This window comes from Drosophila pseudoobscura, chromosome X, assembly GCF_009870125.1.
Source record: "Drosophila pseudoobscura strain MV-25-SWS-2005 chromosome X, UCI_Dpse_MV25, whole genome shotgun sequence".
In the NCBI taxonomy this organism is placed as follows: Eukaryota; Metazoa; Arthropoda; class Insecta; order Diptera; family Drosophilidae; genus Drosophila; species Drosophila pseudoobscura.
In genome coordinates this window covers 48,191,965-48,204,311 of record NC_046683.1, presented here as the reverse complement: position 1 = coordinate 48,204,311, position 12,347 = coordinate 48,191,965, and the positions used below count along the sequence as shown (strand labels likewise).

Below are 12,347 nucleotides of genomic sequence, written 5' to 3'. Positions count from 1 at the left end.
CCTTCAGAGGAAGTCTTTCTTCCAAAGAACAAGTACATGTGATATACAAAGAGCTTTGATCGGCCAACAGTTGGGTATGGATTCAAATTCGACCACGAGCATACTATAATACTCTCTGAACTATCTATATTCGGGGAACAGTTGGGGAAACTTTATTGAAAATTGTCATGGAATTGAGTGTAGAGCATTCAAGATTCTGGTATGTTTTTCCCTACATTTTTGAGGATTCTTAGTCTGAATGAGACCGACCCGACCCCTTGGGCACATTTGCTTAGTTTATTTGAAAGTGCAACAGTTTTGTGTTTTTTTTTTTTTGTTTTTGATAAAAACAGTTTGTTGAACCCACCCCAGAGTCGGGATGACAATGACCTTTTGTCTATGCGATCTGCAAGGCACTCTCCCGTACTTTGGCAGGGGTTGCAGCGAGCTGGAAGTTGGCGAGTTCGACAGCCTATAACTGCATTTTGGCAAAGAACAGTTAAGGGGCCAGCAGCTACAGGTGGAAATCGTGCGCTTGTCACACTAATTCCTCAAAGTTCAGCTCGGGTTCGTGTTCGGGTTCGGGGGCTGTGTCTTTTCTGTGTGTCGGTGTCGGTGGCGGTGGTTTTTGTTTGTAGTCGGCTTGTTTGCCGTTTACTGCACTTTCACAGTTGCACTCCCTGTCACTTTTAGCTGTTTAATTTGCTGTCGGCTTTCGGGCCAGAGTCGGGCCAATATCCAATATGCTGGCAACGCATAATTAGCCGCTAGAGATACTCGTAGCGGAGGCATGGCCATTGAACTTGTCCAAGTCCAAGCAGCGAGGATCATTAGAGAGCGGCAGGAGCTGGCTCGGCAGGTTGAAGTTGAATGAACCAGCCCAGAGTTCGACGAAAGGATAATGACAGCAGGTAGGCCGGGATACTTTCAAAAACAAGTCAAGCACTGGAATAGTCAAATAAAGGATCTGTTGCCCGTCTCCTCTTCAACCAAATGTGAATCCATCTGTGTTCTTGTGCACATTAGTTTTGCAGTGATTTCATTTCCATGATATAAAAACTGTCTTCTTAAGGGAAATACATATGTATGTATGTATATGTATTCTTTGACGGAGCTCTAAATTTATTTGGTAATCATTTTCTGTTTTGGATTTGTATGTACTCGGATATACCCGGATATGTATGATATTCATGATATTTAATAATATAATATGTATCCTGTGATATCAAACTGTTAGAAGAGTATTTCGAGATTTCACCCACCTACTGCCGCCCCACAAAAACGAAAAATCTGTGGCATGCAGGCCACACCCTTCATCGTACAGTGTGCGCCACGGCCGGAGGAGAGCGAAACATATACGGTTATAATATATACATACATACATAAGATTACTTTCTATATATACTAATGGAGTAACGGGTATAAAAGTAGAGCCGCGGTCCTGCAAAAACGAACGATGAATGAATACGAACGATTGAGATGAAACTATTTATCAAATTAATACACGGAGGTTACGCTACTTTGTTTCTACATATACTCCTCGTATACAAATGCTAGTAACATTTGGCGGGTTGGCCAACGTACGCTTGATATTTAATTAATAACAACAAGTGTTTTGCGCTCGCCGTCGTCCGATCAGTGCTGCCAGATCATCATGTAAAGGTCGAATGGGCTGCCAGACCAGCGATCGAATAGTAGTTCCAGTGTTGCTGAGGCGTTGCGATACTAACAAAGTTTCATACCTTAGGAGCGAAGATCAAATGAAATTTTGCGTTTCTACAGTAGATGTCAGATAAGATGTACGTGGCCAGAAGGAATTATTTCCGCTTATTCATATGCTACTATCTATTTTTAATTAATCTATTAATTCTTTTAATTCATCATTTACGTTTATGTCATCCGTCGTCCCGTGTCCCTTCTGCCCCGTGGTCTGTATTTTTTGAAAAAGTTTTGATGTTTGCAAGTCGATGGCGTTCCAAACGGCAACTCATAAGCTAAAATACTTTAGTATTTTAAATTCAGGCGCGCACATTAATATTCCATTTTAGTTAACATTAACATATCAATACCAGCTCAAAATAAATCAATACAAAATGTACTGTAAAGGGAACGTTTTATGAACTTATCAATATCGACTCTGACGGCGCATTTTCGCTTATAATGTGACTAAAAGGGTGTGGACAACAGGCATAAAAACATAGGCAAATTGCAGGGTTTGTACGAACCTCACCGCGCGTGTGATTGTGGTTGCAAGGTATATTAAGCAAAAGGAGTGGTTTGTACCATGCATGCGCACCACTTTCTGGGCCTTTTGGCCTGTTGGCCATACCTTCTTTTTCCTCGCACTATGTAGCAAATGTATTGCTATCGTGTAGTTGCCATGTACAAAATTGAGCAAATGTTAACATAAAAAAAAAAACACAACAAAACTAACCAAGAAAACTTGAAAGCAGCATCTTTTTGGATCAAAAAAATCCAGTCCAAAATTCGAGAGAATCCACCGCCCGTCAATTGTTAATATTGTTACCTAAGTTACAACATATATTTTATCGATAAGTCGATCAATTCTTACGGCATTTTCTTTCAAACAAAGCGGCAAAAATTTCAAAATAATTTGTTAAAAAAGCAAATAAACGAATCCAAAAGAGAAACCTATTAAACGCAAACATGCAGGGACTGTTCAGAGATCCGGCCCTCGACCGCCACTTCACTGGCCACTCGGGCAGCATCACCCAGCTCCGCTTCAGCCCCGAAGGGTCTCAGATCGCGACGTCATCGTTGGACGGCTCTGTGATATTATGGAACCTGAAACAGGCGGCACGCTGCATTCGCTTCGGATCGCATTCATCGGCTGTGTATGGAGTGGCGTGGTCGCCAAAGGGCAATCTGGTGGCCTCCGCCGGCCACGACCGCTCTGTGAAGATCTGGGAGCCCAAGGTGCGCGGCGTATCCGGTGAGTTTGTGGCCCACAGCAAGCCAGTGCGTAGTATCGACTTTGACCCGACCGGCCAGATGATGCTGACAGCCTCCGACGACAAGTCCGTGAAGATATGGCGCGTGGCCAAACGCCAGTTCGTCTCGTCGTTCAGCCAGCAGACCAACTGGGTGCGTGCCGCCAAATTCAGCCCCAACGGCAAGATGATTGCCACCGTGAGCGACGACAAATCGCTGCGCATCTACGACGTCAACACTGGAGAGTGCACGCGCACCTTCACCGAAGAGCGGGGCGCCCCACGGCAGGTGGCCTGGCATCCGTGGGGCAACATGGTGGCCGTGGCCCTGGGATGCAACCGGATCAAAATCTTCGATGTGGGCGGCAGCCAGCTGCTGCAGCTGTATGTGGTTCACTCGGCGCCCGTCAATGATGTGGCTTTCCATCCCAGCGGAAATTTTCTGTTGTCCGGAAGCGATGACTGCACCATACGCGTTCTGGATCTGCTGGAGGGCAGACCCATCTATACACTGACTGGCCATACGGCGGCTGTAAATGCTGTGGGCTTTTCCCAGGATGGAGAGAAGTTTGCCACTGGTGGCAACGATCGCCAGGTGAGTTGGGGCGGCTCATCCAATGGCTTTATGTGTAATCCCTCATTATCGATTGCAGCTGTTAGTTTGGCAGTCTAATCTGCACACCTACGATGCTTCCCAGTTCGAGGCCAAGTCTGCCCTGCTCTCCTCCAGCTGCGACACCAGTGTAGCCTCCGTTTACCAGCAGAGCAACGCCAGCAGCACAGCCTTGTCGAACGACCACAGCATTCGCATCGATATGCGCGAGTCGCTCGCCTATAAGGTTTTAGACGAAAACTTCCAGGTGCTTGACAGTGAACACACAAAGCTACCACAGACACCAAAAAGTGCCAGCAAATCTTCTTCGGTTGGTCAGCCGGAAGCGCTGCTGTCGCAGGCCAAACTGGTGTCCAAGGAGTTGGACTTCAAGCCTCGCAGCACCAGTCCACGCTTTTTTTAGTTCACTAGCCTTACACTGACATTCCATCCGTAACTAAATTAAAGTCATAACCAGCCGAACCTTCCGCAGGTATTGGATGTTTCGTTTGATTCGGCGTCGGGCTGCTCCTGCGCCTGCTCTGCCCAGCTGGATGCGGTAACGAGTCTGGTGAAGGAGCTTGATAAGCGTGTCCAACGATTAGAGGGGTTCTACTTGTCATGAATATTTTTTATTTTATTTTTTATTATTTTATTTTGTATTATTTTATTTTATTATTTGTATTATTAAGTATCAATTCCATTTATAAACATTTGTTATTTGAAGTCAAACGGTGCGCCCAACAGCACGCTGTTAACATAAACGTGCAGCTTACAGATTTCATAGAGAATGTCGCAAACCGATAACAGGGCCTTAGCAAAAAGTTCTCAAGTCCGTCGCTAATCGGAATACCAAAAAAACCAAACAAATTAAAATAAACTGGAGAAAGTGCCGAATTAATTGATATAAGCTGCATGTAAACCTTTGAAAGCGATGCGCAACTGGATGCCGGTCTTGTTCTGTGGCCTGGCCATACCCATTTCCTTGTTCATGTGGCTGGGCAACGTGGCCTTCTCGAAGATCTGGAACAATGCCTACGAAGGTGTGTAACTGAATAAGCACTTAAGGATGCAAAAGGTTATCTAATTGATTGATTGGCAGAGCCCCGGGTGATACCGCCTATGCGGTGGCTGTTTTCCACGCTGGCTCCCCTCACACTGATGACGGTGGCGCTGCGTCGACGCTCGGTTAGCCGGTCTGGAGCCGCTCTAGGCATTTTGGTGGCTTTTATACTGTCGGTAGCCAGCCATCCGTTCTTCGCCAGCCTGGTGGTCTTTTTCTTCAGCTCGTCGCGGTCCACCAAGTTCCGTGCACACATGAAACGACGGTTCGAGCACGACTTCAAGGAGGGCGAGGGACAGAGAAACTGGGTCCAGGTCCTGTGCAACGGTGGAATGGCCGCCCAACTGGCCCTGCTTTACCTCATCGACTGCGGCAGCGGCGAGCGTGCCATAGATTTTTCCAAAGAGTACCGCTCCAGCTGGCTGGGTATTGCCGTGATGAGCGCCTTTGCCTGCTGCAATGGGGACACATGGTCCAGTGAGCTAGGCAGCGTGCTCTCCCAGCGCGATCCCATCTCCATCATCAGCTGGCGACGCGTGCCACGCGGCACCAATGGAGGAATCTCTCTGATCGGAGTCGTGGTTAGTCTGCTGGGAGGCTTTCTCGTGGGCTTCGGCTATTTTGTAACCGTCCGGTACACGGTGGAGGCCAAAATGCTGCTCGTAAGTCCACCTCAATGGCCTATAATCCTATTTGGCGGCATTGCCGGAATTTTTGGATCGCTACTGGACTCCCTTCTGGGAGGCATGCTGCAGTTCTCGGGCATCAATGAGCAAGGCCAGATTGTGGATGCCCCAGGCAAGGGTGTGCGTCATGTGTGTGGTCTCCGCATTCTGGACAACCACAGTGTCAATCTCATTTCCAGCATCATCACGGGCGTCACCATACCAGTCCTCGCTCTCAAGTTTTGGCCTGTGCGCTGAAGGAGGAGGCATCTGTTGCATGTTATTCATTAGGATCATATACTCCACACACATATATCTATTTTTGTAAAGCTTCCTAACCGCTTAGCGATTAACTCTAAAAAGACTTGTACCGATCGAAACGATGGACTCGAAAGAACAACGATAAGGATAGCCGCAGCGGGAGCACCGACCCATACGAAGCGACGCCAATGATGTTCCTGTTCACTTGATAAGTTTTATACCCGGTGGCTCCGGTACCACATCTATGCGCTAACTCATTCTCTCTCTCTCTCTCTCTCTTTTAATCGTGCAGTGTGAGAAACCTGTTGGGTTGGTGTTGTGATAAACGTGAGAGAGAGAGACAGATATAGCGGAAACAGATAAAATAATTCACAATTCGCATACAAAAGGTCATTCGATCAAAAAGGCGATAAACGAAGGGCAAGAATTAACATTGCATCATAACTAGAAGACGTGGATTCTTTCTTTCTCACATGACAAGTGCCAGAAAAATTCAGAGATATGGGGAGAGATCAGCACGAGAGAGAGAGAGATAGACAGAGAGCATGCAACATTCATCGCCTCCGATACCAATTCGGTTAAATAATTGTCAGGTTCACATCTATGTTGACTGAGTCCTGGGTATAGAAGTAGCCCACGGCCTTGCCGTGGCGGACAACGTTCCCGCTTTCTTGATCTTGTGGCATCCCCCTGCGGCTATCCGTCTATACTTAACTAACAGTAAAAACTCTGATAAATGTTGCTGCAAACTAAATTTTATCAATCTCTCTGGACTTTATTGGCTCTCTTCAGTTTCTGGAGTTCTATGTTTCGCAGTAAATTGTTCGAAAGGGCACGCAGCGCCTCGCTGGACGGCACTGGTGCCTCACCATGAGCTGGCCTGGCGAAGCCGATGGAGAACTTAATCATAAGATCACCAATCGGGGAGTTGATGAACTGTGAGCCCGTCGAGATGGTTTTGAAAATGATGCGGCGCTTGTGCTGATAGACCTGAGGATCGCTGGGCAGACTGTTGGATGGATTCGGCAGTGGCCGGGGATTGGGACTGGGACTGGGACTGGCCTTGGGCCTTGGGATCGGGGTTGTCGGAGGTGGTGTCACCTCAATGGAGCTGGTGGTGGAAATGGTGGTTAGGTTCGCTGGCTTTGGGGTGGCTCTGGGTTGCGCTGAGGTCCTTGCTCGAGTGGTGCGCGGATGCGCTGTAGTACTGCGGCGTTTGTGGGGTCTACGGGTGGTGCTGGGAGTGGTGGTTGATGGCTTCTGTGGCTGTGGCAATTGATAGCCTGTCTCGGTCTGCTCATCATCCTCGAGCACGGAAGCCGCATCTGGCTTCTCTTGATCGCTGTAGCCCAAATCCGTCCGATCGTCCCCATCTTCATAGTCATCATCCACTTCCGCATCGTTCGGATGGCTGCTGGTGAAGAGAGGGGGTGGTCGATTAGGAGGCTGCTGATCTCGTCTATCCTGCTTCTCCCTATGCTCGTAGACGGGGTCGTTGGGTCCTGTGGAGGCCAGGACTTGCTCCATTTGCTTCTGAAGTATCTCATAGAGTGGCGCATTCTGCTCATCCTCCAACAGCTCCACGGGCTCACTGGGCACAAACTGATTGTTGACATAGGCACTCCTGCCATCTAGGTCCTCGTCCACATCCAAGACATCCTCCTTCTGCGAGCGCGATTCCGATTCGAGTTGCTCAGGTGGTGGATGGGTTACAGTGACTTCTTCCGCTTGGTCTCCAGTTGGTGAAGCTCGGGCACTGAGCAGGGCTGTGGAAGGGTGTATCTTAATGGATCTCTTCGTTCTTCGTCCGACCTTCGCGACTCACCTCCGCTTAGCAGGATCAGTAGCTGCAGTTTTGTGCTCCACATTCGGACTCTTCTGCCTCCCATTGCAGTCGAATGACTTCTGTGCTCTGCTGGAGAGTCCCTCACAGTTTTTATAGGCTTCGTCTGGCGGCGACTTGAGGCAACCATTGTCCATCCCACGCCCTCCCAATTAGGTTTAGTGCTCGGCTTCTAATGATGAGGGCCATTCAGCTACTGATATCTTTGACGGTCAATCAGTTTATAGAACTTGTTTCCAGGGTCAATGCACCTATCTAGAAATGCACTCTGCCTTCAACGAAGCTGCATCTGGCCATATATCGAATAAATGCTTGTTCCCTGGCCCTGTGAATGGAAATACCTCGGCCAACGTACGGCTTGGCGCTAGAGTTGGTTCATCAAATCGTTGCTGGAAGCCATTCGAAGATCTCTATCCTTAAATATGGAATTTTGTTATAATTTTGCAAGCCCATTGTGCAAACAATTTGTGAGACATCGAATTGTATACTCTTTTAGAGGGTTTACAAATATTTTCAGCAGAAGAAAGTATCTGCGAAGTCTGTAAGTTTGTCTCTCTGTTTATTCGAAAGCTATCTGGCGAAAACTTTGCATTCTATTCTATATAGTACATATATAATATGTATATTTTAGTAAAAGTATAACTTCCACAGAAATGATCGATCTAAGTACTAGATGGCTAGCCTTCCTTTCTGATTTGTATTTCATGTTTAAAATCGAAGTCTCTTTAAGTATTTTTCTCAAATTATTTTATTTGTTTAAATTAAAATAAATATTAACTTTTAAGTGAGATTTTTCTTTTAAGCTACGGTATACTTGAGTCTATCGTTGTCGGCCTTGGGCTGGCTCTGTTCTGTCACTGGAGCGGCCTCAGCCATGGCGATCACCAAGGGTTTTGGGGATTGAGTGTCCTTCATGGGCATGGGTGGCACGGCAATCTCTTCGGAGGTCTTCACGGGGGTTGATACAGCCACCGGGACAGGTTCAGGAAGTGAAGCTGCAACCGAAGGTGATGCCTCGCCTTCAACTGGTTTCTGGGGCAGGGGAAGAGCAATGGGCGAAATATTGTCTTCCTTCTCTTCGCTACTGTCACTGCTGTCCTTCTCCTTCTCCTGCTTTTTCTTTTCCTCCTTCTCCTTCTCCTGGTTCATTTTCTCCACGGTGGCACTGTCACGGAAATAGGGCGAACTCCTGAACTTCTTGTCGGCACAGGCCGTTTCCTTGGGATAGGTTTGCTGGCAATCGGCATAGGCCAGTTCGGACCAAAGGCCATGGGAGCGGCACTTGGCCACGTTGAGCTTGCACTGATTGTAGAAGACGGCAACCTCATTGGCAGTCCTGCCGCACACTGGCTCGTACAGATCCACACAGTCGTCGTCGCAGAGGTACCCCTCCTGAAGGGACTGGGCAGCGCTGTTGATCGCCGCCGAGTTGGTGGCCTGGCAATCCTTCTGGCCCTGGTCGCAGCTGAACCAGGCAATGGGAATGGCCAGGAAGGGGGGACTCATCCGGATGCTGCCCTGGGCATCGGCCTGAGGAGCGTAGGTGCGCTTCACGTAGTAGCCGTGCTCCTCGGTGGATACCTGAGTGTTGCTGGCCAGGTCCGTGGAGCTGGACCACTTCGTCTTGGTCTTGGTCTTCTGGGAGTCGGACTTGTCATGGTGGTGGTGGTGGTCAGAGCCCTTGTGCTTGCGGCGCTTCGCCTCGATGGGAGACACCTCCAGGAGCAGCAGGGCGGCCACTGAAAAAAGATGAGGGACAGTGAGTGGGTTGGATGCTGAGTCCTGCTTGACAGAGCCAGAAGCCTGGGGGACTTACCTAGAACGAAAACAGCCTGAATTGGTCTCATCTTATTTTGCACTTACGATCTGATCTGCTCAGCTGCTCGTCGCTATAACAACTGATCGCATCTTCTGGCGAATGGCGGCTTAAGTACAGGCGTTCCGCACTTGGGGGGAATTCTTCTGGCCATCTACCGGTTTTTCTTCGTAAATCTTTTCATCTGCGGGCTTGTGTTTACACTTCGCGCAGTTCCGAGATATCCCCCCCGAGACACGAACGAAAGTACGAAAAGATTTAGTGATTTTTTTCGTTGTTGGTGAAATTTTATGCAAGCTCTTTTGGTTGTCATTTATCAGCTTACCCTTTTGCACGCACACAAACACACTGGCCTGGACTGGCCTGATAATCATCTAGAATGCTCTCGCTTGGACATGGAACTGGTTGTGTGTTTAACACCTTACTTGCCCTCCATTCGAACGCCCAGCCGTCCAGCCGTCCAGCCGCCCAGTCGGCCAGCCGTCCAGCCTCCAGCTCAGAAGATCAGCTTGTCTGCCTCTTGAGCCGGTTCTTCAAAATTGGGTCAATCTGGAAAGGTTCGGTGATCTTGTTTTATTTATTTTACCTTCTGTTTGTGGGGAGAGTTCTTTGGGTTTGAGTTTAGAGATTGCCGGCAGTGGCAGTGGCAGCTGCATTTGCTTGCAGGAAATCCCCTCAGATCCAATCAAGCTCTGCTATTGTTTATTGTTGCCAGTGTGTTGATCTCTGATCTACTCCTATGTGAGAGAGCTCTTCCATCGCAGGTAATTGTAGTTTTAATTAGAGTGAAGCCTAAACTTGATTTCCAGCTAGAGGATAGACTTAGACATCATTCGGAGACTCCTCAGAGCATTCTCCGAGAGGTCTCTGATCTGCCATGACCATCCATAATTGCACCTATCATTCCCTCACTCATCCAACTCGTGATCTCGCTGATCGGCGGCTTTCTTCGTCCACCCTCTCATTTCATTTGCTTTCTTGTTGATTTATTTATATTTGATTTTTAATGGAAATGTTTTCAAAATTTCCCATTAGCATTAGAAAGTTGGGACCTGTGTTTGATGGATGCATTGCCGGCCAGCCGGCCAGCCAGCCCAGACAGCCAGTTGGGGGCGATCTGATCGATGCCGGGCCGGACTACAAGCATGTCTAATTACATAATTAAGGGCCCGATGACCGAACACCGAACACCCAAGGGGGCCTACTAAGTGATCTTGTAAGCAGTTTTGCATATCAGCAACAAAGCGCGGGCTTCGTTAATTTCTAGGGCAAATAGGGCTGAGCAGAGGCTGTCGGCGGGACAGATGCCCGAAATTTATGAAAGAAGTAACCAGAAAGAAACGCACACAAAATTTAAATAAATGATTTCGGTTTCTTTGGTGCGTCAGTGTGTGTGTGTGTGTGTGTGTGTGTGGGTGGGTGTATGCGTGTGTGAAGGGTAAACAAAAGAAGTCCAACGGAAAGAAAACAAAATAAAGAAACAAGAAACGAACAGAAACCAGAGAAAGAGAGCTTCGGTTGCAGTAAAAGCGACTGGACAACGCTCTGTTTAGTCGCCAGACCCAGAGCCAGACTCGGAGCTCGCTGAGAGCGGAGCGGAGCGGATCGGATCGTATGGGATGGTTTGGTTTGGGATCGAAGGTGGAGCGCGCCTTGTTGATTTACTTTCATTTTGGTGGGGCTATAAAAAGCGAAAGCAAAGCGCTGGATTCGCTCAGAAAGACCGCAAAACTGCAAAAGTCAACTGTTCGCCCACGGAAAAGAAACAAAAGGATTAGCATTATGGTTCGAGCCATCTACCTGTCCCTCGGTAAGCCATTGAACCTACCTACCTACCTCCTGCAATGGAGTGTGGAAATATGGAATGCCCCAACTAATTCTCTTCTTCTCTCTGGTGCAGCTGCCTTAGTGGCCCTGGCCTGTGTGGCGAGTGCTGCCCCAGTGGCTGAGTCGGACATCGACACGAGCCTCGAGTACCCTGCCTCGCGGCAGGTGGAGGTGGAGGAGGAGGAGGAACTGGTTCAAAACTCCAGTGCGGACAGCAGTGAGGAGCACGACGACGATGAGGATGTGCACAAGGTGGAGGAGGAGTCCAAGGAAGATGACGACGAAGAGAATGATGATGATGATGACGATGACGACGACTCCCTGATCAGAAGACGTCGCGATGTGGCCACCACTGAGGAGACGCCCTCTGAAGCCGCCACAGAGACCCCCTCAGAGCTGGAGAAAGACCCCGACACTGTGACAGCCGCAGTGCCAGTGGCTCCCTCCCGGAAGCCAGTGCTCGTGCTCATCCGCGATGCCCTGAAGAAGGTCACCACAGATCTGCCCACCGCACAGGTGGCCAACAACGCTCTGCAGTACTTCCAGCAGTTCGAGCACTTCATCCAGCAGACCATCGAGCAGGTCATCGGCGATGACTACGATGACGATGATGAGACTCCGGCCACAGTCGTACCCAACACGGATGAGAACAAGCAGCCCGAGACGGAGTCCCCGCAGCAGAATCCCAAAAAGGATGCCGAGACTGCAGCTCCCGAGCCAGAGCCTGTCAAGCCTGTCAAGCCCGTGGAGCCGGTGGAGCAGCAAGTGACTGATGCCGCGACTCCTCTCAGCAATGCTGTCTAGCCAGAGCTCCGTCTTCAACTCTAGTTCCACACAAGTTTCTCAGCTACTTTGTTTGTCATTTATTTATTGTTAGCCATTAAAGTTATGTTATAATGTATACGTAAGCACCGGTGCTCGTATTTCAGAGGCTCGGGTAGTAGACGGAAGCGTGCCGATCCGGGCGCTCCTTTGCCGCATAGATATTGCTCTTCAGCTGACTGCGATGGCGGTTGGTGGTCCGCCTCTTGGGAGTTGTCTCGATCTGCTCCAGCAAACGATTGAAGTGGGAATTGGGCGCCTTCGTATGGGGGTTCTTCTTGTTCGCTGCTGCCGACCCGGAGGCTGACTTTCGCAGCTGATTGAGGGACATCTGCTGGTCGCCAATGGTCAGAGTGAGGGGCAGCTTGCCGGCCGAATTGATGTATATGGGGATGGTTATGTAGATGGAAGAGCCACCGGCCTGGGGCATTGCCATAGGTTCAGGCTTGGGCTGCTGTAAAGGGAATGAAAGATACACTTCAATAAAACAAGGATCACAGGAGTGGCGAGAGAGGTAGATATCACAGA

General features: G+C 48.9%; 6 protein-coding genes across 8 annotated transcripts in view; 3 read left to right on the top strand and 3 right to left on the bottom strand.

Moving 5' to 3' along the window:
- The first annotated feature begins 2,156 nt into the window (after positions 1-2,156).
- Positions 2,157-4,301, top strand: Poc1 (Proteome of centrioles 1). 2 transcript variants are annotated; one of them, XM_015187449.2, is made up of 3 exons: positions 2,157-3,525; positions 3,584-3,790; positions 4,016-4,301. In XM_015187449.2, the coding sequence occupies exons 1-3, from the start codon at positions 2,647-2,649 to the stop codon at positions 4,145-4,147; spliced, it is 1,218 nt and encodes a 405-aa protein (XP_015042935.1). In that variant the 5' UTR covers positions 2,157-2,646; the 3' UTR covers positions 4,148-4,301. The 2 variants fall into 2 exon arrangements, with proteins under 2 accessions (XP_015042935.1, XP_001353600.2); XM_001353564.4 differs by having other exon boundaries at positions 2,160-3,525; positions 3,584-4,254.
- Positions 4,302-4,361: 60 nt separating this feature from the next.
- LOC4813840 (transmembrane protein 19) lies at positions 4,362-6,265 on the top strand. Its single transcript, XM_001353563.4, has 2 exons — positions 4,362-4,565; positions 4,625-6,265. The coding sequence occupies exons 1-2, from the start codon at positions 4,457-4,459 to the stop codon at positions 5,506-5,508; spliced, it is 993 nt and encodes a 330-aa protein (XP_001353599.1). The 5' UTR covers positions 4,362-4,456; the 3' UTR covers positions 5,509-6,265.
- Positions 6,249-7,509, bottom strand: LOC4813839 (actin cytoskeleton-regulatory complex protein pan1). Its single transcript, XM_001353562.4, has 2 exons — positions 7,337-7,509; positions 6,249-7,277 (listed from the first exon to the last, which is right to left on the bottom strand). The coding sequence occupies exons 1-2, from the start codon at positions 7,482-7,484 to the stop codon at positions 6,271-6,273; spliced, it is 1,155 nt and encodes a 384-aa protein (XP_001353598.4). The 5' UTR covers positions 7,485-7,509; the 3' UTR covers positions 6,249-6,270.
- Positions 7,510-8,084: 575 nt separating this feature from the next.
- On the bottom strand, positions 8,085-9,555 carry ImpL1 (Ecdysone-inducible gene L1). The gene is made up of 2 exons (XM_001353561.4): positions 9,171-9,555; positions 8,085-9,093 (listed from the first exon to the last, which is right to left on the bottom strand). The coding sequence occupies exons 1-2, from the start codon at positions 9,199-9,201 to the stop codon at positions 8,153-8,155; spliced, it is 972 nt and encodes a 323-aa protein (XP_001353597.3). The 5' UTR covers positions 9,202-9,555; the 3' UTR covers positions 8,085-8,152.
- A 1,125-nt stretch (positions 9,556-10,680) lies between these two features.
- On the top strand, positions 10,681-11,898 carry LOC4813590 (nucleolin). The gene is made up of 2 exons (XM_001353560.4): positions 10,681-10,980; positions 11,071-11,898. The coding sequence occupies exons 1-2, from the start codon at positions 10,785-10,787 to the stop codon at positions 11,799-11,801; spliced, it is 927 nt and encodes a 308-aa protein (XP_001353596.4). The 5' UTR covers positions 10,681-10,784; the 3' UTR covers positions 11,802-11,898.
- Positions 11,846-12,347, bottom strand: part of LOC4813589 (uncharacterized) — a 53,276-nt gene continuing 52,774 nt past the window's right edge. For both annotated transcript variants that reach the window (XM_033381456.1, XM_033381455.1), the window contains exon 3: positions 11,846-12,273. In XM_033381456.1, the coding sequence (XP_033237347.1) occupies positions 11,923-12,273 (351 nt within the window). In that variant the 3' untranslated portion in view covers positions 11,846-11,922. The remainder of the gene's footprint in view (positions 12,274-12,347) is intronic.